The 25,833-nt window shown below is 50.5% G+C and overlaps 1 protein-coding gene across 1 annotated transcript; it reads right to left on the bottom strand.

Annotated features, from left to right (window-relative positions):
- Positions 1–11,157: 11,157 nt before the first annotated feature.
- On the bottom strand, positions 11,158–15,458 carry MNX1 (motor neuron and pancreas homeobox 1; the record flags this gene model as incomplete). The annotated part of the gene is made up of 3 exons (XM_080936067.1): positions 11,158–11,523; positions 12,056–12,216; positions 14,768–15,458. The coding sequence occupies 3 exons, from the start codon at positions 15,456–15,458 to the stop codon at positions 11,158–11,160; spliced, it is 1,218 nt and encodes a 405-aa protein (XP_080792193.1).
- Positions 15,459–25,833: the final 10,375 nt, after the last annotated feature.

Here is a 25,833-nt window from a genome sequence, read left to right as displayed (position 1 = left end):
GAATTGAACTCAGGACCTCTGGAAGAGCAGTCAGTGCTCCTAACCACTGAGCTATCTCTCCAGCCCTCTATTTTTCTTTATATGGGTAAATGAGGAGGATGATCTTGAATTTCTGCTTTCACCTCTCGAGAGCTGGATTCTAGACATTTACCACTATGCCAAGTTTACACAGTGATAAGGATTAAACCTAGTATCATATATAAGTACCCTACATAAGCTACAGCTGTAGACCTGGTGTCTATGCTATAATCCTTAAAACCTGACAGGTAATCCAGGACACATTTTCTCATTCCAGGAAAATAATTATTAAAGAGAGTAAGGCAAAGTCCAGAATGCTCTCAAACATTTATGACAAGACCCAAGGCACGTAGGCGAGCCTGACCACCATCATTTCAGTGAGCAGAATCTGAGATATCACAAAACTGGAATCAAAACCATTAATAATATTATTATTTAATTTTGCATAGCCATGGCCAAAACTCCGATTTTCTAGAAAGAAACAACCCCAAATGCCCAAAGGTATAAATTATCAGACAGGATATAGAAGCCACACAAACAAACCAGACTTCCTGTAAGTACTTATCCAGAGCTTGAGACTACAGAAAAGCAGGTGGCTTACACTCGGGGCATAAAATACTCAATTAACTCATCAAAATCACAATGCGATCATTTGTGATTAATTTTGTCCTTGCCCTCCACCATTTGATTAATGACCCCAATGGCTGATACCCCACTGTGGTTGGTGGTCACCAGCACTCTGTGGATGCTGAGGGTGAGCTGGAACCCCTCAGTCTTCTGGTTAAGCCTAGCAGAGGACAGGCCTGCATTTCCACTTTAGCAGTAGCAGGGCTTACTGGTAAACTAGGCTGTGGGTAGGTGCAGGCCTCTCACCGGAGCAGGAAGCTGGGCCTAAGGAAGGTACAGGGATCTGCTACCCCATGGCTTACCTGGGGAAAGGTACCATGGTTCACATACCACAAATCAGACATGCTACATCATAGGTGGCACTCTTGTGTGGACATTTGAGGACCCTCTGCTCCCTCAAAGAGGTACTAAAATAGTCCACAAGGCTGGCAAATGTGTTCCTCCAGAAGGTTCTGTCCAAGTCCAGGCTGCCTTAGAACCCAGATACATCCCTAGAATGTCCTGGTACTATGGTGGCATCAGTCACCATTCGGAACATCTCAACAGAGCCACATACCACCTCCAAGCTCCCTAGGAGCTGCTTTACCCAGAAACAAGGAACCCAGTGGTCTCCATGGACCCTGCCCTCCAGAATTCCACACCCTCCCTGGCCTATCTCTCCTAAGACAGATAAGGAACAGAACATACAAGAGCAGACTTGTGAACAGCTTCCTGCCACCAAGCAGAGACTCAGCTCAGCCAAAGGGGGTCTAGGTCAGGAGTTGGCCCCAACACCAGTGTTCAGCTTAGAGCCCAGGAAGTAGACTTCCCTGCTAGCTGCTGTTCCTTTCGAGTCTAAATCCATGCCACCCAGTTCTGAAGGCTTTATGTCCCATGGACTGGACAGTTGGTACGGAGCTCTGCTCACCCTCTCCTGGTACCATCGTGGGAGAGTTCCAGGGTCGGAAGTCCAAGTGTCACTGTCGCCGCGGTGGGAACTGAGGCCAAGGCACTCCCCCCTCTTAATGGTGTAATAAAATGCTTTGTAACCTTTGAGGGAGAGGCCTGATAAAAGCAAAACATTATCACACCGTCTGCGATTAGGGGCAGTCAGGCCCTGAGACGGAGTAACACGTATGAGCAAATATAATTCTGTTTTCTGATTATGAAGGTCACCGTGGTTTAACCTGCAGGGAAGGCTGCAGACATTATCTGCTCCAATAGAACTGGAAAGAAAACACCAGCAGTCATTAAAAGTAAATTACGTTGCTTTATGAAGATAGAGAGAAGGTCTTTGAAACTCTAGATGTAGACTGAGAGGGTACCCCTGAAGAAAGGCAACTGGGGTACTGGGTGCTAAGCTAGAATTGGGTGACACAGCCACCTGCAACTGGAGGGCAGGAGAGGGTCACCTAGGGTCTCTGAGACCTTTTGTCTCCAGGTCTTTCTGAAACTTTAAAGACACCAAAAGCTTGCTGTCTGGGGATGGGGCATTTTCTCATATACGTATGCATTTATATGCATATATAATGTATTACTCTTTTATATACATATATAATGCATTACTCATTTATATACATATATAATGTATTACTCATTTACATACATATATAATGTATTACTCATTTATATACATTGGTGTTTTGCCCTCCTGTGTGGGGGAGCCAGATCCCCTGAAACAGTTCAATCCCCAGAATCCACATAAAACTGGAAGGAGAGCCAGGTGGCAGGTACACCTTTAATCCCAGCACTCAGAAGGCAGAGGCAGGTTGATCTCTGCCAGTGTGAGGTCAGACTGGCTCTATAGAGCTAAGTCCAAGACAGCTAAGGCTTTGCTTCCAAAAACCAAAGAGAAACCCAGGCTCTGCCAGGGGGGGGGGGTGCACACCTTTAATCCTGGCACTTGGGAGGCAGAAGCAGGCAGTTGTGAGCCTCAAGGCCAGTGTGGTAACAGAGCAAGTTCCAGAACAGCCAGAAACCTTGTCTCAAAAAACAAAAAAAAATATTTTTTTTTCAAAAATTTTTTTAAAGGAGCCAAACTCCTGAGACAGGCAGTAAGGCAGAGAGGGTCCTGAGCCCCACAGAGCATGAGGTGCAGATCCTAGAGTTGATGTTTTAGAAAGTGCCATAAGACACCCCTCACAGTAAAAGACAAGTTAAAATTTATCACAATAACAAAAGATCCAGACCAGTTACTGGTAATAGAATGTGTTGTTTCTCAATATTCTCTTATCCACCATATATGCTGCACAGTTCAGCCAGGTCCAATGTGAACCAAAACTAGAAGCTCCCTTCTTGTCCTGAGAGGTTCTGTGTGGTTGTGTATTGAGTTCCAGCCAGTGGGATGGAGAGGATCCATTACTGAAGTCTTGAGCCCTTATCCCTTGTGAGAGTTAATTGTTACTGTCACCTAGACTAAATTTAGCATCACCTAGGAGATACGCCTCTTAGTATGTCTGTGCTGTCATTTCCAAAGAGGTGCTATTAAGGAGGAACGACACATTCTGACTGTGGGAGGCAACATCTGGTTCCAGGCTGAACAAAAAGGAAAAGGAAGCTGTGGACTCAGCAGCCTGTCCTGGTGGTGCACACCTTTAATCAGCACTTGGGAGGAAGAGGCTGGTGGATCTCTGAGTTCAACCAGATCTATAGACCGAGCTCTGGGACAGCCAGGGCTACAGAGAGAAACCCAGTGGGATAATGCACTCTCAAACCATAAACCCAAATAAAACCTTCCTCCTGTAAGTTACTTTTTGTCAGGTGTTTGGTTCCAGCCAGGGAAAAGTAACTCAACATAACCACAACCCCATATTGGCTGGGTACCAACCCATGAAGGAAAGTCACCAGATAAAAGTCTGGTCATCAGTGAGGATGAGGTCACCCTGTACAACATGTTCACATGAGATAGAAATAAATTTCTATGAACCTGTAATCCCTGGCTTTTAAGCCATCCCAATCCTGACATATTCTCAGACATGGTCTGCCTTTAATTAGGGTTTTACTGCTGTGAACAGATACCATGACCAAAGCAAGTCTTATAAAGACAACATTTAATTGTGGATGGCTTACAGGTTCAGAGGTTCAGTCCATTACCATCAAGGTAGGAGCATGGCAGTATCCAGGCAGGCATGGTATAGGAGGAGCTGAAAGTTCTACATCTTCATCTGAAGGCTGCTAGTGGAAGACTAACTTCCAGGCAACTAAGGTGAAGATCTTATAGCCCACACCCACAGTAACACACCTACTCCAACAGGACAACATCTTCTGGGCCAAGCATATACAAACCATCACATGCTCCTTGAACTCACACAGCCAAGTAGATTGCAAGACAGTTCCTTCACACACATGGGGAATGGTTTAACAGATCTCTCCTTTGTGAGCTGAGGCTCACCCTTCTTCATATGCCTACATAGAGTGTATGTATTCTGCCTGGCAGTATCAGCGGCCTGGATAAATAGCAACACTGGATAAAAACTGCTTGGTAATAAGGCAGCAGTCTAGGGAACTATAAACGGACCAGTGACACATCATGAAGACTTGGCTAGAAAATATGAGCTGTGCCAACAAGGCCCTCGCTGTGTATAAAGGAGCTTCTGGGTAATGTGCAGCCCAAGGGGAAGCTTAAAATCATTCCATGATAATTGTTAATTTAGATGGGACTTGGTCAGACTAATGGGTATGACTGCCATTCTTGACTGACATCTTGGAAAGGTTGTCTCTAGCCAGCCTCTCCAAATGCCTACTGGCTACCAAGAGCAGTAGGCAGAGTGGCAGAGGTGTTTTAAGACTTTGGCTCTGTTGTATGTGCCAGTGTCTCACTGACCAGTCACAGCCTCATCTAAGGTGCAGAGGAACAGTGTAATAGGAAGGAGGAAATGGACCATGAGCCAGTGCTCTTGGGCAGTCTGAAGGCAGGAAGACAGTCAGAAGTCCCAGCATACGGGACTGGCAGGAGCTGAGAGATGGCATGGGCATGCTGCAGTGTGAAGACACAATCTACGTTTCCTTGGTAAATTGTTGTTGCTTTTTAAACACACTGCATGTTTCCTGTCTCTGTTGGCCTCTGACTTGAAGAGTTAGAGCCAGCCAGACCTGAGAGTTGTGCCCCTGGTTGCAGGAAAGGGCCCCTGAAACTAGCTGAGGCCTGGTTTGCAAGAGGCAGCTAAGCCAGGGCTTAACCCAGACAGGCTGTTGCCACCTGGGAGCCCCAAGCTGAGAGCTGAGCAAACCTAAGCTCAGGGCTGCCTCAAACACTCCCTGCCCCTTTTCTGGGATTTTTGTTTATTTTGTCTTTTCTTCCTTCCTTCCTTCCTTCCTTCCTTTCTTTCTTTCTTTCTTTCTTTCTTTCTTTCTTTCTTTCTTTCTTTCTTTCTTCTTCCTTCCTTCCTTCCTTTCTTTTTATTTTTTGAATTCCAACACAGAAAAATTATATTATGGCTAAAAGAACTATTTTAATCAGGAAAATTAATACATAACAAATATAAAGCCTGCAAGCATCTTGGTGAAATTAGGTAGGCTTTCATCACTAACCAGGGGTGCCAATGCAGGTCCCGTTCGCTCGTTCACTTCCACCTTCCACCTCCTCCTTTCTCTTGAGGGCACCCAGAACTCTTACAGGCACCTATGATTAGCAGGGGACAATCTAGGGGCGAATCCGGGCAAAAGGAGCAATAGCCCCTGGGGCCTCTTTTAGCACCCTGCTGAAGAAGGTCCTGGGGATTTGGTCTAAGCAGCCCAGGACTCCCCGGGTCGCTTCTTCGTGGAGCTCCCCCCCCCCCCCCCCCCGCGCAAGTAGTTCCCTTTAGCAGTCCCAGTCTAGGGTCCCGCCCCGCGCCCCGGGCCTGACCCCGCGCGGCGCTGCCCAGAATCGGTTGCGCGGGCCGGGGAGATAAGGCGCGCGGCTTTGTTTCTCCCCAGCTGGGTAAACCGCGCTCTGGCCCTGGCCGCGCCCGCAGGGGGGTGTCACCCTGCGTACCGCCCCTGCGCCGCCCGGGACAATGGATCGGAGACGCGCTTTGTCAGACGCCGTGTGTACCCGGGGCGGGGCGGCAGGTGCGCGGGCGGCGGAATGCGGGGTCGGCGCGGGGCCGAGCGGCTAGGAACCCGGCGGGCGGGCCACCCCGCGCCGCGCCGCCTCCTTCTGGACGCGGGGAGAAGCGAGCGAAGGCGAGGAGGTGCGGGCGCGGACCCGAGCTGCCACCGCCGGCCCCGCGCGCCCGCGCAGCACACCTGGCGCGCCCTAAAGTGATTTACGAAGTGAAAGTGTTAAACGAGGCCACCAGCTGGAGCCCGGGGCGGCTTTATACGTTTTATTAGGTGTCCTATTATGGAAAATAAACTTTAATCCGACCATAAAATCCAAATCTGAAAAACATATTCGCCCTTGTAGTCTGAACACTGCGGCATTCTTGGAGCAGGTCACACCTCCGAAGGATTAATTTTATTGAGGGAGACACAGAGTACCGCGGGACTTTGATAGTGGGGGGCGGGGAGCATTCTTCATGGCACCCACACCTTGCAAAGCTTTCAAGAATGCTCCCAGGCCCTTCCGAGTGGTCTCCAACATCTCCAGGCCGCCTTCCAGGGCCACTCTCTTCCCGGGGTTCCCACTCCAGCCCTCGGGAAGACTCTAAAGACTGATTGGAGGATGCTCTCTCGCCTGCACCCCGGGCGATAGGGGAGGACTCCTGGGCTCCCTCAACTGATAATCCTGAGAGGTGTGCGCTGGAACCACCCAGAACCACAAGGCCTGCCTGGCACTGAGCTACTCAGCTCTAAGGCTAAAGGACAAAGCAACGGGCTTGGCTTGCTGGTTCTACAGAGTTCCAGCCTCAATTTTTAAAAGAGAGAGGGGACACGGGGGTAAGCTGACGTGGAGAGTAAAATGCAAAGGCTTGAAGTGAAAATGTAAAACAGGTCTTTGTCTCGGAGGTGTTCGTGTGCTTGTTTGTTTGTTTTAGAGTGGGTCTTCCAATGCAGCCCACACCAGCCCCGGACAATCTTCCTGCCTGAGCCTTCAGAGTGGTGGGATTAGACTCCAGACACTGGGTCATCGCCGGCTTCATCTTTTAGATATAGTTCTCCTATGTAGACCAGATTGGCTCCGGCCATCCTCTGCAGTGCTGGGATGACAGGCATATGCCCCCATCTTCCTCAGCGCCACATCTAAGTGTGGGGTGCAATAAAGCTAACTAAATGCTTCTTGTCCTTAGTAGATCTCTAAGACTTGTTTCTCCTCCCAAACTGAAGCTCTGTCCCTGCAGACAACTCCCTGGATCAGAGGATTTCCGTACCTGGAAACCTTTAAAACAGTTCCCATGTCATGGTGGTGCCCCAGCCACAATTAATTTTTGTTGCTACTTTATAACTAATTTTGTAGGATATCTGATAAATGACCTCTATGGGTCGAGACCCACAGGTTGAGAACCTCTGCCCCACAACCTCTCCTTCTACCCTTTGGCAACCCCAGTGAACTAAAATGATGCTATTGGAGTTAAGAGCACTTTCTGCTCTTACAGAGTTTGGTGCCCACACCCACCTAACTGTCTGTAACTCCAGTTCCAGGGGATCTGGATCCATTACCTCTAACCTCCAAGGGCACCTGCGCCTACATGAACACACATAGAAACATATGTGTATACATCTAATTACATAGTGCCTACACAAGTGAAGTCATATAGCATTTGTTTCCCTGGGGTGGTTTGTTTCCTTAGGCAGTACATAGCTGGACTCCTCCATGCAGAGACATGTGGCAGAGCCTTCTTTCTGTCCTCCATGAACATTTTGTTCATAGCTTGAACAGCAGTTGAGCATCTAGGTTGCTCCCACTTCTTGCCTCTTTTGAACAACAATCTTGTAGAAAAATGTGTGTTTGTTTCTCCCTCAGAGTGTGCTGTCACTGTTTTAGATTCATATTCAGAACTAGAACTTCTGACTCATACATTAGTTTATTTTGTTGTTTGGTGACACTGGGAATTGAACCTAGAACCTCACACATAATAGTCAAATGCTCCACTCTGTTTCTGGGCTATATTCCCAGCCTAGCTTTGTTTTTGTTGTTGTTTTGTTTTGTTTTTTGTTTTGAGACATTTTTATATTGTTTTCCACAAGGACTGCTCTCCACTGTAGAGGACCATCCAGTACACAATGGATCAAATTCCTCCACTTCCTCACCAATGCTCTTCTGTGTTTGTGTAGAGCACCCTCATCCTGAGGGTTTGACTGCTGTTTCTCTTCCAGGCCAAGTCCTTTGTGAGTCTTAAGTTGTGTTGTTTTGGTTTTGTAGCTCTTTATCCTTCATGTTAACCATTGGCTCTCAGTGTTTTATGTCTTTTCTAGGTGGCTTTGAAATTTTTCAGCGATGGACTATTTTTGCTTCTATTGTCTGTACTTTGTGGGCCATAAAGGTACAGGTTGACTCCCATCTGGACACTGGGCGGGGAAGGAATAATGTGAGAAGAGCAGGCCCATCTTCTCCACTCTCTGCCTGCTCTGTGCTTCCAGACCCTCTACTATTAAACTGCTCCGTGATCTCTGTCTGCCTCAAGGGTTGTTGTAGCTTGTTCTACCGCTAAAGGAATCAGTATTCAGCGTCAGACTTTGAGGTTATGAGAAGAGGAGTAGGAACCCAGTTCAGCTTTGGGTTGTGGGTTCTATAATCCCACCCAGGACGCTACCGAAGCACATTTAGGTAGAAGGACCAGGCTTGGCCAGCTATGGGCTGGGGGCACCTAAGGATATCTGCATATGAAGTTTGGAATTCAAACTCCGGACATCAGGATGCCCACTATGGAGACCCGATTGGCTTGATTCTAGGAGCCCAAAGCTTTTAAGACTGCAAAACCATTTTCTAGCCCCCCCCCGACCCCCACTTACTGTCCTGGGGTAGCGGAGGTTAGAGTGTGAACGAAGGAGAAGTCCAAGGCGGCCCCTGCCAGTGGCAGAGCCAAGCCGGTGACCCAGAGTGCAGGAGCCTGGAGTGGGGGCGCGGCCCTCCATGCGCGCCAGGAGGCCTCCGGGCAGTTCGTTAGGCTGAATGAATGTGCACCGTGCCCGGAGTAAGCTAGGATGAGCCGGTGATTATATTTAAATTTGCTATAATTGATTTGGGGAAGAGCTACAGTGACAAGAACGAATTGATCATTAAATTTATTAGTGAGATAAATTCCGCCGCGATTAAGCTGCTGGCTTGAGACACTGAGGCTAGCAGTGGATCTGCGCGCCAACCTGAAGATTTGCTGCCCTGCTGTACCCGAGAGGGGAGAAATGCAAGGGGGGGGGTGTCTTTGTGTTTGTTTCTTCCTTCAGCGTTCCGCTTGCCTTTGTTCCAGGGGAGTGTCCCCTTAAGCTGGGGGTTACCCTATGTTCCCAGGTAGGTTGTAACCTTTCCATCCCAGGCTCAGGCCTTCCCCTTTTCTGTTTACTCAGTATTTAGAGCTCCAAGACTGGGAAGGCCATCCTCAGAGGGAAAATAACCCACAAATGAGGAGCAAGCCAGATTGCTGCGGACTAAGGTGTTAGAAATTAAAAGGAAAACACACAGCGTTTTTAGAAGAAAGAAAGGTGACCCTTCTTCTCTCTATGTGTCTCGCCCTCTGCTCTCAGATTTTCCCATTTTCTTTCCTCCGGCCCTTTATTTTCTCTGCCAGTTGTGAAACCAGTCCGGATTCGTCCTAAAACGTCTTTTGGATCAGAAAGCCGCTAGAATCCCGGTCGTGCGCGCTGCTCTCTGCAGCTGCTCTGCCTGGCTTCCAGACTCGCGCCCCGCCTAGGCCTGCTACAAGTTTACGGAAGGAGCCCTGGGTGATAATGAGCTGCCAGGAGGATATTAATCTGGCTCGGCTCTGAGATGGAGGAGTGCCCCGCTGCCCCCGCTGTAATCACCCAGATGAAACTCCAGGCTCCTCTGAACTCTCATCCGCTGGGAGGGAGGGAAGGCAGAAGCAATGGTAGGGGGTCGCTCGCCCTCACCCAGGTGTGGGAGACAAAGTGACCAACAGAAGGCAGACACTAGGGAGGGTGACTGAGAAGCATCCCTCTTCAGCTGGTCTCAGGCAGAGGCTTGCCACTAAGATGGGCAAGGGGAAACGCGAGCGGGCCACAAGCAAGTGACCAGAGTCAGGACTCGGAGGCTCGGCACGCCTAGGGTTTGTCCCCGCATGTGTGCCGCACATGGTCGGGGCTGGAAGATAGATGGCCTTCACTGCAGAGGTTTATTAACCTAGAGTCGCTGCAGCCCGTCCTGGAGTTTTCTTGCCGCCCGCATTTGTCCTCTCAGAAGACATTTGTCCAGATCCAACAAAATTGTTCCTGGCTAGCACAAGGGACTTAGTGCCAGAGGAGGGGCCGAGGTCAAAAGGAGAATGAGCTACACCATTAAGCGCTTTTCCCGGAAATGTGCTTGCTTAGCTCCCGCGATCGCTAGGACCCCTAATGCCACTAACACTTAGTTGCTGGCAGCTTATTTTCTGAAACATTCGAATACTATATTCCCATGCCAAAGAAGCGAAAAGATCCAGCAAATAAATGGGAAAGAAACTGTCCGAAATCACCCCGCTAAGAGTCGCGCACAACACAGGGTTTAAGCCAGGCACCGGGCTAGCTCTGACACCTGGCCTCAGATATTTTTAGCAACATTTCACACCCCCGCCCCCACCCGCTGCTGAACCTCCAGCCTCCGGAATCGCGTTCGGTCTTGGGACCCAGGTACGGAGGTGGTCCTGACACCCATTTGCCATTCTGATTTTTACTCTTTGCTGATAATCACGAAATAGACATCACCCCACAACCAAAACAGATCTCACAAGAATTGCATTTTCTGGGTTGGCGGTAAGCTAGTGGCAGAGCATTCGCTTGGCTTTCACAAGGTTCAGTCCCCCTCCTTCCAAAATTAAAGTTTTTTTTTCCACTCTCATCTAGTACAAAACCAATTTATTTTACATTTCATCTCCACCCTGGGGGATGGGGACGCTAAATAATAATTTAGCATGCATAAGTAGACGTTTCTTTCTTTATATATAAATACAATATACAAAAATACACTACCATTCTGAGATTTTTTTCTTCAGCATAACTGAGCTCATGACATAACCCCCACTCCACCCCCCCCCCCACCCACACAGGCATAACACCTTGTCTTCCCTCTGTTTTCAGTTCTCAGCGGAATGGTTGTCTGCAAAGGCGGTTCAAGTTTCTAGGTCACTTAACACTGTCGGGTTTTTTGTTTGTTTTCCCCCTTCTCCGATGATGAAGGAAGAGTCAGGCAGGAGCCACTCCTAGAAAGGGTTGGTTCTTCTCACAAACACCTCTGGCCAACAGGACCCGAAATTAAACGTAAAAGAACGTAAGTTCGCATTGGAGCCCTTCTTTCATACTCTCTTGCTGTCCTTCGAGGGCCCAAAAAGTATCCGCACCCCAGCCCGCACCTGACTGCATGGTTAGAGAGAGGCTGTTAGCCTGGTTGCAGGCCATAGGATGGGGTTGGAACCCCCGCAGCCCACATCTTGCACATCCCTGCTGCCACTCTTGGGGCAACTACTGGGGCAGAGGTTGGTGCCCGGGCCCGCCTGGTCTTGGGGGAGGCGAGTCGTCCTCAGATGAACAGTCGGAAGAAGCAGCGTGGGCACTGACGCCATTGCTGTAGGGAAAGTGGTCCTCTTCTTCATCATCCTCATCCTCATCCGGGTCACTGTCCCGCAAGTCCCGCAGGCGACGGCCGCTGGCCTTGTCCCCCGAAACTGGAGGCCCCAGCAGCTCCTCCTCCGTCTTCTCCTCGGTACCGCCTCCTTTGCCGGCGCCCCCGCCGCCGCCCTTCTGCTTCTCCGCCTCCTGGGCAGCCTGCTCTTTGGCCTTTTTGCTGCGTTTCCATTTCATTCGGCGGTTCTGGAACCAAATCTTCACCTGCAGGCACAATTTAGCGTGAGAAACCTGCCACCTGCATCCCCAAGAATCCAGAGGGTGTGAGCACCCCTGGACCCCTGCCCCTCGGCCCACCCTCATCCTAGAAGGGGTTAGAGGACTAAGAAGCTGACTGGGCAGCAGCTTCTCCACTCCTTTACCCCTAAATCTACCCAGTTCAACAGTAACCCCATGGATGTGGTGTCCCTAACTCCCCAACTGGGCCCGTTTCAGGCCCTCGGTCTACCTAGGCACCAAGGCAGCTGGTAAGTCACTAAACTCTCAAGTCTGCACCTTTCTAGAAAAAGAACCTTGAATGTGGCCTGAGGGACACCTCCAGAATAGCTTCTTAAAAGCAGATTCTCAGCCTGTTCCCCAACTTAATTGAATCAAACCTCCAGGCGCAAAATGCTCTGGGGCATCCTAGAACCTCGCCCGCTGAAAATTAATACCCAACCTAAAGATAAAGAAGCTAAGGACCCAGTTCTCCAAATCTGCTCCCACATTCCGGTTTGTGGGTTTGTGGGGCGCGCACCTGGGTCTCGGTGAGCATGAGCGAGGTAGCCACCTCGAAACGCTTGGGTCGCGACAGGTACTTGTTGAGCTTGAACTGGTGCTCCAGCTCCAACAGCTGCTGGCTGGTGAAGGCTGTACGAGGCCTCCGGCACTTCCCCAAGAGGTTCGACTGTGCCTGGGCTGTGGACAGAAAAGGAAAGAGGCCTCTATAAGCTTGTCTACTGTGTGGGTGGGGGTATGGGAGGTGGGAGACTGTTCCTCCCACCGCTGCCCTTTTCCCTCCCATAATTCAACCTCCAGCACCCACCTTACAGATATCTTCAGCATAAGTGCCTACTCCCCATGGCCCACATCTAAGACACCAAGTGGAAGTGGAGAGATCATCTCATTGTGATTAAAGTGGGCCTGCACTCAGTGGCCACTTGAATTAACATTGGTAGGAAGAGGGTCGGCCTAAAGGCTTGGGTAGCTGGGCTGGACCAGCAAGCAAGAGACCAAGGCGCCCCACCACCACTTTAAAGCAGAAGAGGAGTAAAGGGGCGTGGGGCACAGGAACGGTGGGGGAGGGAGAAAAGGAAGGCTAGGGACTGAAGCTAGAGTCTAAACGTGCATTCATGGGGCGTCTCCACGTCTGTCTCGGCAAGCTCCCTCCTCCTGCTGCTCCTAAGGGCAAAGGCTGGGGACTGGAAGCCTGTTGGGATGATTCTCATTACTCAAATTAAAGGTTGAGTGGATCTGGCTTTCTGTGTGTTCCGGGAGATCTGTCCAGCTTTATTTACATAATTTCGCACGGTTACATCACAGAGAATTTTATGACCTCAAAATGAAACTTCCCTTGATTTCCCAGGAGTCTGAAGAGTGTTAGACAATAAAAGAAAGAAAGCAAAGGGAAGAAAGAGGCCAGCCCCTGGCTGGGATGAGCTCAGGCTCCCCTGGGATGGGTAATTTGCTTTATAGGAAGGTCCACGCCTCCTGCTTTAGTTAAACAAGGCTACAAATTCCCAACTTGACAATACATTAGAACTCTAATTAAAATGCTGACTTGGAAGGGATCATTTGGGAAATGCCATCCAGTAGAAACAACCAATTAAAGAAAACCAAGCTAGTTTTCCCAGATGAGAAGGAAGTCCCAGGAACAGAACATGTCCAGCCACCCTCTGCTGCATTCCTTAGTATCCATTGGGTTCTGGCGCTCAGCTTCCTTTTCCTAATGTAGGCCTGGCCACACTTTAAATGCAGACACAGACATGGGCTGGGGGTGCTGGCAAAGGGGTACCACTTGCATGGATTTTGAGTGACCATGGGCTCCACAAAACACCTCTTCTCTCCCAGAGACCACTAGGAAATCTAGAGCCATAGAGGCCAGCCATGTTGTTGACCACTGACCAGCTCTTCTCTGGACCACTAAGCTTCTCAGGCCTGGGAAGTGCAGCCATGGTGGACATCCGTGGGCAGCTTTCCATCTGAAACCTGGATCCTGCCGGGGGATTTACTTAGTGGACAGGAATGATTTCAGGGATGCCTGAGCTGCAGCCCAACCGAGGTTAATGGGAGCCTTTCCTCTCTGCTGAGATCAACAAGGCTGGCCTTCTTGGAGCCCAGCTGGGAAGAACCCGGGTGGCTTCGAGCAAACAAGCGCAGAGGCTGAGGTTCTCGCACCACCTCGTTACTTCCGCAGCTCTGTTTAGTCGCGACCACCGCTCCGCTTCCAGCAGAGGGATCTGAATTCTGGCAAGTGTTTATTTCTGTTTTCTCTTTTGCTTTTTCTCCCCTCCAGTGCCTGCATCTCCCCAGTCTAAACAAACCCACTCAGACGGAAACAATGGGGTCTCTTTGTTTGGGTGTTGGGCGGCTGACAGGAGAAAGCCATATACGTCTTCTGTTCCATCCTGAATGGAAAGGCAGCTTGCGCCTATCCACGTGGGGCACGGAGCAGGAGTGAGAGCCAAAGTACCCTACACAGATGCTGCGTATGCCAGGGAAGTCTGAAATGGCCCCTGCAAGGTTGTCCCTCTTGGGTGAAAGAGAGAATGCAGAAGGCTGGACCTTCTTTATACCCTCACCTAAGATAGGAACTCCCTAAGGTGTTAGGCACCTGGAGATCTCAGCCAGACACTTTCTATTTACAGTCCCTGCGACCCTGTATTCAAAACAGACCAGTTGGACATTGTATGGAGGGACCCCCCATCCCAACAACACACACACACACACACACACATGCACACGCACACGCACACACGCGCCACAAAAAAACGCCCTGCCCTTCAGAGGAAGGCAGAATTCTTACAAGGACCAGGGAAGAGCTACTGTTGGACCCAGTGATGTGTCTCTTCGTAGCCTATAATGGAACCGCTGTCCGAGTTCATGTTCTCATGATAAGTCCCCCTATTTCGGCGACCCCCCAAACCTTCCCCAATTGGCCTTCTTTGGTTAACCTTCCCGTGCACTTCCTTCTCCAGCTTGCAGGTTAATCATTAGGTTTCAGCCTCACACCTCCAACTTCCCCTGCCCATTGAGAGAGAAAGAGAAGGCAAGGCCTGCTCGTGGCCATCTTAATAATTCGTGGCTCCTTTCACGCCGTGCGGCCCACGGGAGGCCTCACAGGCCCAGGAATGAGCCACGGCAGCTTCGCTGCGCTTCCACAGCTCGCTGGCAGGTGAGGGCATAAAGGAAGAGGGTGCGAGAGAGGAGGATGCGCGTGGGACTGGACCGTTGCGGCGCAGGTACTCACAGCTGAAGTCCGGCATCTTGGGCAGGATCATGCCCGCGGTAGAAGCGCGCAGCCACTGGTCCAGTTGGAAGGTGCCGGCACCGAGCTTGATGGGGTCGGCAGGGTGCGCGGGGTGCGCGCCCTGCACCTGAGGGTAGGAGTAGGAAAGCGCCGGGTGCTGGCCCGCGAGCGCGGCCGCTGCAGCTGCCGCCGAGTAACTGTAGACCGGGTGTCCATAGAGAGCCGCCTGTGCGGGGAGGCCCGCGCCGCCCTGTGCGCCCCCCGGGTGCAGCCCCAGTGCCAGGCCGCCGGCAGCAGCGGCAGCCGCAGCGGCAGCCGCGGCGGCGGCGGCACCGGGGTGCGCGTGGTGGTGTGGAGTGCCCGGCCCACCCGCCGCGCCACCGCCTCCTCCGGCGCCCAGGAAGCCGGGCTTGGGCAGCAGCGCGCAGTGTGCAGCCAGCAAGCGCGGGGGCGACGGGCTCTCAGCCCTCAGCCGGTCACCGGGCGCTGCAGTGGCTTCCGAGGACGCGGGGCTGCAGCTGCGGCTCGCCCCGCTACTGGTCCCCCCGCCACCGCTGCCGCCGCGGCCCGGACCAGATGCTGTAGCCGCGAGGGAAGTGACCAAGGCCAGAGGCGCGCTCTGCGTGGAGGCGGCTCGCGGGGGATCCACTGCCAGCAAGGCGTCGATGCGGAAATTTTTGGATTTTTCCATCGGCTCGTTTGGAGCTGAGGGTCAGGGCCCAAGGGTGGGCGATGCGGTCGTGTGCGAGATTGTCGAGACTGAGCGTGGCGGTTGCCAGCCTTGGGGCCGGTATTGTTACTGCGATTATTTTGCCAATAATCAAAGTCGCAGCCGGAAACTCAGCCGAGAGCGACCATGGTCCAGGCGCCTCCTCCTTGCCGTCCTCGTGGGGACCGCGCTCCACTCACTGGTATAAACTTCCACGCGAGCGCTCCTGTGAGTTTGGGTTTGGGAGGCCGGCTCTCTGCTCTCAAGCGCTCAAGCGACCGCATCGAGGCCACTGGCGCCTGGTGGGGACCCGCGCCCCTCCGCACACTTGAAGCTCAGCGCGGTCTGGGATTGGCGCGTTCAGCGGGGGCCCGAGGAGGGGTGTCCGCTCGGCGATTGGCCGAGGGGCACACCTGTCACGGTCTAGTTATCCTGCCGCCCCGCCCCTGCGCCCCCAGGTCCTAAGCAGCCGGTGGTGAACTGCGGAGGTGGCCGGAGGAGGCAGGTTGGAGAGTTTGGAGGCTGCACACAAGCTTGCCGCCGCTCTCTTGCTGATGAGATGGTGGAGAGCGCCAGTAGACGGGTCCCAGTGAGTGGCCCGGAGTCCCTTTGACACCTTGTTCCTCCAGAGGCCAACGCCTTATCTTCCTCCAGCTACGCAGGAGTTATGGAATGTTTTGCACTGAGGAACTAGGTGGCTCCTCATCCCTAAAGCCCATTAGGTGCCCAAAACGGGATCCCGAGCTTACGCGGAAGACCGTTCGGTTTCCCAGAATCTCTGGCGATCCCGAGTATTGATCAATACTCAGAGTGGTTTGCGTCCCTGCCATCGACCCTCAGCAGGTCGAACCTTCTTAAACCTGCTCCTCTCTCAAAAGTATCCAACAAATGTTTGTTTGTAGGGTTTCGGTGTGAATTAAGTACGATGTTGGTGAGAGTTTGAGGCCCACAAATCTTGAGTCAGAGTGGAGAGAGAGAGAGAGCAGTTTTCCAATTCTGAGAGTAGCACATGGACTTGAAGGTGCCACTGAGTCGGACCTGGGTGAAGACCAGGGTCTATTGGAGCCTGGCCTTGTGGCCGCGGGGGGAAAAGGCTTTGCGAGAATTGCCCAAGGGCTGAACCCTCAGACGAAGCCGGTCCCGCAGGCTCTCGCCTCCTCCTGCCGGCCGTGTTCAGGAAAATCAAGAGAAAGGTATTAGAGTGTGAATCCAGTTCTCACCCTGTACACACATCAAATATTGACAGTAAAGGCGCTTCCAGGGTTTTTTTTTTTTTTTTTTTAATGTAACGAATCAATAAGTAGGTTGGGAAATCAAATAGTCACTAACAGGGCTTTCTCGCTGGTTCCATTGTCAGGTATCTTCCCCAAACATGAGGGGAAAGTGGGAGGGAGTTTCAGGTCTCTGAAGCTTGGTTTCTAACCAGGTGAGAGGTTAATAAAAGATGGGTCAGGGAGGGACTAGAGATCCCTAAGACAATCCGTGTTGGGTGAATTTTAAAGTAGCAGGCAAAGCTGTTTCAAGAGTTTGGGTGGCAGGGGCGGAGGGGGGGCAGAGATAAATATAAGGACTATACTTTTCTCCTCCAGAGATTTTGTTCAGGAGAGATTTAACAGTAGTGATTCTGTTAGGATAGGTGGGTTTTTTTTTTTTTTTTTTTTTTTTTTTTTACTATAACAGGGTGGTCCTGGCTGGAAAGTCAGGAATGAAGCAGGGAGCACCTTGGAATAAATGGACCACAGCTTTGGAAAGGCCTACAGCTAGTGGGGGGGGGGATAGTCCAAGTACATAGGTGTTGTCTTTAGGTGTCTCTTTGGGGTGATTAAAATGCAGCTCTGCCTCTAAGTGGGTTAAAGGAACACTTATGTTCCATGAGTACCTACTATGTTCCATGTGCTTTCTGTAAGTGCTGTCCTAAATCTTTGTTACAATGCTACAAGGAGGGTTTTTGTCTTCTCTTCTTGTGAAACACAAGTTCAAAGGAACCAGAACCAGGTCTGGCTTTCAGGGCCACACAGATCCCACCTGCTGCCCATAGAACTTCTCAACTGTGTTTGCCCTAGTTCTTAATCTCATCTGACTCTGTGGGCAAGATGCATGGCAGAGGAGAGCTGGGGTTCCTTGCCATTCCTCCCACCTTAGAAGCCCAACTAAGGCAAGTAAGGGTGCTGGGATGTTCCCCCACTCCCCAGGGTACAGTCTTGAACCCATTGCATTTATAAGAAGTTTGGGTTTTAGGCCCATGGGTCTTTTTCAGATGAGAAAGAAGAAAGAGAACCTAACTGTGGTGGTGCAAGCCTTTAATCCCAGCACTCAGAAGGTAGAGGTAGGTGGGTTGCTGTGAATTCGAGGCCAGCCTGGTCCAGGACAACAACCAAAAAAGCTACACAGAGAGACCCTGTCTTGAAACAACAACAACAAAACAAAGGAGGAGGAGGAGAAAGAAGAGGAGGAGAAGGAGGAAGAGGAGGAGAAGGAGGAAGAGGAGGAGGAAGATAGCTGCAGATGAGATTTTCCTGGAGTGGACTTCAGTGGACCCAAATTCCCTCTAAACTACAGGGTTGTTTTGGGTGTTAGGTTTACTGAGTTTAGGTACAGGTTTCTTTAGTAAGTATTCCTAATAGAGGAATTCATTGCCTGTTTGTAGGGGATGTGATCCAAAAGCCTTTAAATCTTTCAAACTCTTCCACTTTATCTGGAGTTTGAGAATCCACCAGGCCCTAACCCACACCAGTCCCCTTCTGGTGGGCCAAGTGAGTTTATATCAAGAGCCCCTTCAGTGAGGGGAAAACTATGCATACCAGACTTGATGATAATTTCATTGTCTGACAAGGTGGGGGGGGGGGGGTTTGAGCCAATAGAGTCTCTGAAGTCGAAGGGCTTGAATATGATTCTGCCCCTGTCTGAGCATAAATTAATACACATGTGAGGTGACCAGTGACTTGTATCCTGAGCGGTAGGAGTTGAGAGACTGGGAGTTATCTGGAACTAGGATCTTTGTGTGGTTTACAATGTGTGAAGTGAGCGTGCTGGGATTCTTCCTGTTCCCAACGTCTATTGACCCAGCCCAGCTGGCTTTGGGCAGCCTAGCACTGAGCTGGGGGCTTACTAGGGGCTCTGTAAGAGATCAAAGGTCTGGTCCCAGAAGCATTCCCAATCTTGTGCCTCCTGGTAACTTCCTTCTCCCACAACCCCAGGGGCCAAAGGAGGCTCTTGGGGAGCAGAGAGGAAAACCTCTCCTACCCAAAAGAGGCTGGGATTTAAGACCTGGTGAACATTTAATCAGCTGGTTCCCAATCATTTTCTCTGTGTCTAGCCAGGATCTCTCTTTTGGGTCTTGCATTTAGTTACTGGATATAACTTGCAGTTGAGCCTCCTCTTGTTACTGAGAAAGGCGTGTTGATTTATACAAACAACCACAAGGAAATCCGATGTTGGGGTGAGGGTGGGGGTGCGGTGCTTCCGCAGTGCAGTTCAGTGCTTAAGCGTAAGTAGGGTTCTTGCAGAGGACCCACTTTGGGTTTCCACCACCCACTCATATTCATAACCACCGTAACTCCAGCACCAGGAAATTGGACTCCCTTTTATGGCCTCCTTGGGTACCTGCATTCCCATAAATGGACACAAAGACACACAATTAAAACATAAAGATCTACAACTTTTACACCTAGAATTTTATAAGAACTCATGCTATATTATACAAACCTACATGTGCCCATGTTCACCGAAGTCAGGCCAGCATTGATCTTTCCCCCCATCACTTACAAATGCTTCCCTTTCTGTGGAATGCAGCAGGTACAATATACAATAGCCATTAACAAAAAGGCTAAGAGCCTGTAGGCGTGGCGGGGTGACTGGACGGAGGCAGCATTCCCTGGACCTCCCTCCACACACCTGCTATTTGTCTGGCTCTTTCCAAAACTAAAACAAGCAACCCCCTGCTCCCAGCAGCCTATGGAGAAAGGTTCATGAAGGCGGACTTCTCAGACCTTTTGAATCTCCATGAGAGTTAACCCACATCAACAATGAGGCTTCCCTTCAGGAAAATGAGGCTGGAGGATGTAGTGAAGCCAGTGAGGGCCAGGACACAAGCCCGCAGTGGTGGTGGTGGTGGTGCTGCTGGTGGTGGTGGTGGTGCTGGTATTTTCCAAGGCTGTATAAGTAGCACAGTAGGAGGACACACAGACTCCAATGGGGAGCCTGGGGTCACAGGAAGGTGAGATCAGGAGGGTTCCCCCCACTCATCATAGCCCCTTCTGAGCCCAAAAGTACCATCAACCCCTTTATCACCATCCTTTGATCTACCAGGCTCTTCTCAGACCTCCATTCCCAGTTCAGCTTTTAAAGGGGTGGTTTGCAAAGGTGGCTCAGAAGGCAGGTGACCTGAAGACCCAGTGTTCCGACCTGAGGTGAACTGCTCTTGCCAAGGACACTACTAGCCAGTTCTTTTCTTTGCCAGCCCCCCTTCTCCGCCTTTCTCAGCACACTTGGATTTCCTGCCACCCTCCCTAGGGCATCCTCACTGGCTGTCTTTCCCCACTAGCCCCATTCCTCCCAGCAAATGAATGAATGAATGAATGAATGAATGAATGAATAAATAAATAAAGAAATAATAAAAGTCTTGGGCTATAAGGGATATAGGGAGAAAGATATAAACTTGGAAACCCCAGCAACATACCAGTATCCTATGTTTGAAAATTTATTCAAGGGCTTGTTTTTCTGTTTGTTTTGCTGTGTACTTAGAACACAGAGAAGAGTGTGTTCATGTGTGTGCATGTGCATGTGCGTACATGTGTGTACATGTGTGTACATGTGCATATGTGTGCATGTGCATTTGTGTGTGTGTGTGTGTGTGTGTGTGTGTGTATAACAGCCCCCTCTGAAGAAATGAAGGAGTTCTCAGGAAACCTGTGCTTTTGCTCCAGGATCTTATTTCATTTTACTGCAAACTCATTGTGTTGGAACGTCATATCCTTGACTGCCCACCTGCAGGGTTGGGTAAGTCTTCCACAGACAGGCTCTGCTTTGAAGTGAGAGCAACTTCGTGATAACCCAGCTTCTCATCTCTGGGCGATGCTAGGTTACGGAACAAAGCCTGGCTCTGTAAAGGCTCTGGTCGCTGTTCTTAGGGCACTCCCACAACTTTCTCGGCAGAAGGAGACAGTTACACTGCTGGAAGCTGGTAATATCAATGCCCTAGAAACAAAGTTTATAACTCCTGGAAACAATGCACTTTATACTTTAAAAATACAAAACTAAATAATAATAATAATAGCAACAAAAAGTGTCTGCCTAGCCAGTGTCAGCCTAGTCTCCACCACTGACCTATGTGATGCCTGTGTGCATCAAACACGAAGAGAAGAAACCCAGATACACAAACACAGATGTTGCCTGGGAACATTTTAATGCCTCGGTGAGTGAATTTTTTAGTGTGTTCTGACTTGAAATTATGGTGAATCAGGGCGTACTAATGCCCAAGTCTACAGCGGATAATAGCAGGAAGTCCTGGCTAATTGGTCTATTCACTACTTGCTGAGGTGGCAGAAGCTAAGGCTGCAGGAGGCAGAGTGAGGACAAGGAGGAGGGGCAGGATGCTGAGCGGGATGCTGAGCCACCTCCTGCGCAGCGTCTCAGAGCTGGGAGCCGGTGGGACGACAGGTGGGAGTTGGGTTTATTTTCCAGCTCAGACTCCTACATCTAGGATCAGGTTCATCTCAACCTGACAAGCCTCCTACCACAGGAATAAGCGAGGGCCCAGTGCCTTTGCCAGAAGGACCCAGCCGGGTCACTCCGGAAGCTTTTCCCAAGAGATATTTTTCTTAGGGCAATGATCTCACAAACTTATGGAAGGAAACATACCTACTCCTTACTCTACAGACGGACAAATTAAGGCTCCAAGATGTCTAGGCTTTTTGCTTAAGAAGCACAGAATAAAGTTTCAGGGGCACTAGGTTTGGACCACAATGTGGGTCAGTGGCTGTTAGAACCCCCGTGTTTCCTAAACATTATAATACCTCCCCACCACCCCACTACCCCGCTGGTCCGGCCCATTACAGGCACACCAGAGATGCCATCTTTCTCTTTGGTGTTCCTACGCCCCTTTGGGGAGGGTATCCTTTCTTTTTCCTCCCCCACAACTGTTCTTGCAGACTAGCAGGGAGGAAGAAAGACCCACCTTCCCCCCTACTCCCTCCACCTAGAGTCTCTGGGGCCCTGTGCTGCGGGCAAGATAATTTGGCTAATGAACTCGTTAAAGGGCCCCTGGTGACCCGCCCTGGCCTTCCCTTGGCCCATCTGGGAAATTCCACTGAAAGGCTGAGAGCGCTTTGCAGCTCCACTGCCGTCTGTCACTGCAAGAGGCCCGAAGTGGTGACTCTAGGCCCCTTACATTAAAATAATTACCCAATGGAACAGGTGGCCCACTCCCTACGCCCAGACGCATCTGGCTGGGCCTGGAACTGCTTCGGCCAAGGAAAGAGAAAGGCCCGCCCAGGGGAGGGCAGGTCAGGCTGGAGCCTAGGAGGGCGGAGAAGGGCCTCCGCAGGCCTGTGGATTTCTGGACACCCGCCAACTGGGTGGCCAAGGCCTTGGGAGAAAGAGGCAGATTGCGCCGCTACCCAGGGTCTCTGTATGCTGGTGACAGAATCGAACCTCGAGAACCTCGGGCCCTCATCTGACTCCGAGGTTGGTGCGAGTCCCGGTGGTCACAGCTGAGACTCTCAGCATCCCTGCTGGAGACTGGGGACAGGCAGCTCAGGTAGCAGGTCCGAACACGTGTCCACGTGTGTGTGTGCACTGAGTGAGCGCGCACTGAGAGCCTGGGTGCACGTGTGTGCAAAGTGGCTCCTTGTTCAGGCATATAGAGTTGAGGAAGTCCCCTGCAGTGTAGCTAAAAGCAGTGTAGCTAAAAAGAACAGCCCTGGCTCCGGCGCGCGGCCAAGCCTATTGCCAAAAACACGTATTACACTGCGACATTCTGTAAATGAGATAATGATACATAAACCCCATGATCGATGTGACGGGCCTGGATGTCTTCTCTAAATTAGCTGCTCACATCGACTGCTAATAATGTGAGTTTATGAAAGCAATTTCGGTGCGATCGGCGAGAGGGTCTTCTTACTCTAATCAGCCTGCCTAGCTAATGGAAGAGGGGGTCAGGCTGAGCGTTATTGACACGCCCGTGCCCTTAAACCTGTTTCCCAATAAAGCTGATTAGTTTTTGTCAATTCATCAGCGAACCACTCTGGCTGGAAACACATCAAAGCTGTGTTTGTTCAACGGAAGCAACAGTCACAGATCAGCACCATTCAGGGGCCGGGCTGGTCAGGACCTGCTTTAGGGAGGTCCGTCAGGCATTCTCTGACCCGGGGAACTCTAAAATGAGTGTGGCAGGTAAAACGGGGCCTTTAGAGTCTTCCTTCCTCAACCAGGTCTGCAGGTGGACTGGTTCCGGGGCTGCTCTTTCCAATCTGGAGAGAGGAGGGTTGGACTGAGCCATCCTCAAGCAGGACGGAGCCTGGGAGGAGGGTTGCAGGGGAGTAGAGGGGAGTCCCACTGTGGTTCTGAAAATGTTTCTCATCTCCCATGCATCCCGAGAAGGAATAGGGAGGGCTTGGTGTAGGACATCAGACCCATTAGGCAGGTGGAGGACAGGCTGACCACCTCACTTCTCCAGGCCAAGGTAGGATTTTTCAGCGGGGCGGGGGTGTGTAAAGAAACCAGAAACTTCAGCCTGGTGAGAATACACCTGGTCCGGGTGTGAATTGTCCTCTCACCTCCTTAAATCAGGGCTGCAGGTGTGCTTCCTTGGGTAGAGAAGGAGTACCTTCCAGGCTGCCCTCAGCTCTCTCTGCTTCTTGGCTGAATCCAGTGACCTCCAGCCCTGGCCCTTGGGTGAAGAAAGAAAAACGTGTACTGTCCCTTTAAGCCCCCAGCCAGGGCTGCCTCCAGGGCCCCATCCCCCTTCAATTTAATTTCATTAAAACAGAGCATGAATATTTCTATTAAACCTAAAATGAAATATGAAGCCATTTAGACTCTGCCTGCACCAATCACCCAGATTTATGACTTTTATTCATCACATCAAGAGCTTGGAAAAATGAATTTTCTTCACCCAGGAAGGAAATAAAACCTCAGGCTTGGTCATTTCCAGAAAGCTGTTAATTTGACCATGTGGTAATTACTTTCACAATTAACTAAAATACAAATCAACTTGACAAATTGGGCTAGTTTATATATTAATTAGCCTGCTTAAATTTATTCATTATGAAAAGACAATTTAAGGGGACCTGCAGTGTCTGTTTTATTGCAATAAATTATTGTAAGGAAATGGGACTAATAAGCCATCATAATATTTAAAGATATAGTACACGCGTGGGGCTGTGCTTTATTGACAATTTCATTTTCCAATTAGTAATTTTGTTGTAATATATCTGCGGACCCCGGACTCCTGGCCAGGGAGACAGGATCCCCCAGGGCCAGGGCGGTCAGAGTGGCGGGTCAGAGACACAGGAGTGAAGGCAAGATTCTGCAAGCAGCAGGTCCGCTCCCAAGCAAGCCCTGGGGTTCAGCGAGCAAGCTATTCGGGCCGCAGCGGACCCACAGACTCCTCCTCCCTGCAGGTCGCGGGGCTGATTTAATAGAATGTCGATAGAATCATTCGATGCCTTTTAGCTTGTGATCTTTATAAATGTCCCTCTATTAAATTAGAAAATGATTCTCTTCTCGTTTAATTGTATTCTTTCGTTTCTTATTTCCAATTAATTAGTCCTATCGACGTTGCAATATTTTAAGCGACTGGAGTCCGTTTCCAGTTAGAATATATGGGTCAACGCATTCCGTTTTATACTCGACAGAACTATATAATGTGGGTTTTAACTACTCCTCCCCATTTGTCTTAAACACCTGGCCTTCTTGGGTCTCCTTCCTGGGGTCGGTGGGCCCCCATGGCTCCTCTTTGCTTCCCTGATCCTAAATGCACAGTTCAGTCCGAAAGGCCAGCTGCCAGAGCCTTTGGAAATTTTTATTTTAAACGCGTCCATCTTATTGAGTCCGGGACAAACAGATGTGCCGAAGGTACCAGCAGTTCAATATCTGAAGGGTTATGTTCCCCCAACGTGGAGAAACACGAGGATGCTGGTGGCGGTGATTCCTGTCCTCTTTGGTCCTTTTTTTCCACTTTATATCCCTGGGTAGTTTCCAACCTGGACTACATAACCCAGGTTTGCCTCAAAAGTTGTGTTTCTTCTCTTTTTGCCCTGGGGTTAGAAGCACGTGCCATCACTTCTCATAAACTTACTTTTAAATATATGGCTTTAGGTCTCCCACCCCGCGCCGCCTTTTCCTATCTTGTCCCCTTGCTTTTGCTGTGGTGGGGCATACACGTGCTTTAGAGCCTCGACGGGGCTCGCAAGCACAGGCTAGCTACCAGCCACCAATCCCTGCCTTCCTCCTGAGCCCAAGGGCTGCTTCCTGTGCTGCACAGTTCCACCTGTGCGGGGCTGCAGGGTGATTTAGGAGGAGGGGGCCCGCTGACTACCTGCCCGCAGCAGGTGGCCTCCTCAACACCCCTCCCGGGCCCTACAGCCGGCTGTTTGTCAGACTGAGGGGGTGGGAGTGGGGGGCTGGGGCGGGGAGACGTTGTGGGGAGGGGGGTAGGGGGTGTCACATTTTCCTTATTTGCTCTCCTTTAGTTCAGGTGCCCGTGGGGGGAGGGGCTTGGAGTATGGCATCTGTCAAACCAGAGGCCAAAAGCCTCTTTTCTCCGCATCCCGAGGATCACGAAGTTAAGAAAATGTCTACTTTGGGTTAGAATCACCTCTCACATCTCACAGGTCCTCAGCTTCTTTATCTTCCTAGGGTAGAAAGGACCATGCCCAAGCAGTGTGGTTTGTCATTTTACCTGAATTTACTTCGGCAAAGGCTAGGCTTCCTTCTAAGGCCTATGTCCCAAAAGACCTACTGTGGATCCAGGAAGATGCCCCCTCTCCCTCAACAGCGCTAGGCCAGAAGACATCTGTCCTTAGTTGCTGTCACAGGCCCACTGACTATTCAAAATCTGCACATTCCAAGCATCTTGGCAGTAGACAATGAGGTTAGTGAACTCCCCAGACTTAGACCTCTTTCCTGAGGCCCCTGGGTGCTCCTTCTACAAACAGTAGGTGTGTGTGTGTGTGTGTGTGTGTGTGTGTGTGTATGTGTGTGTATGTGTGTGTATGTGTGTATGTGTGTATGTGTGTATGTGTGTATGTGTGTGTGTGTGTGTGTGTGTGTGTGTGTGTGTGTGTGTGTGTGTGTGTGCCTGTGTACTGGCAACTTTCTACAATCACATTTTTTCCTGAATAATATTTTTGCTGAT

Source organism: Micromys minutus, assembly GCF_963924665.1.
Source record: "Micromys minutus genome assembly, chromosome: 23".
In the NCBI taxonomy this organism is placed as follows: domain Eukaryota; kingdom Metazoa; phylum Chordata; class Mammalia; order Rodentia; family Muridae; genus Micromys; species Micromys minutus.
Note: the sequence above shows the minus strand (reverse complement) of the source record. Positions and strands in the feature narration are given on the sequence as shown.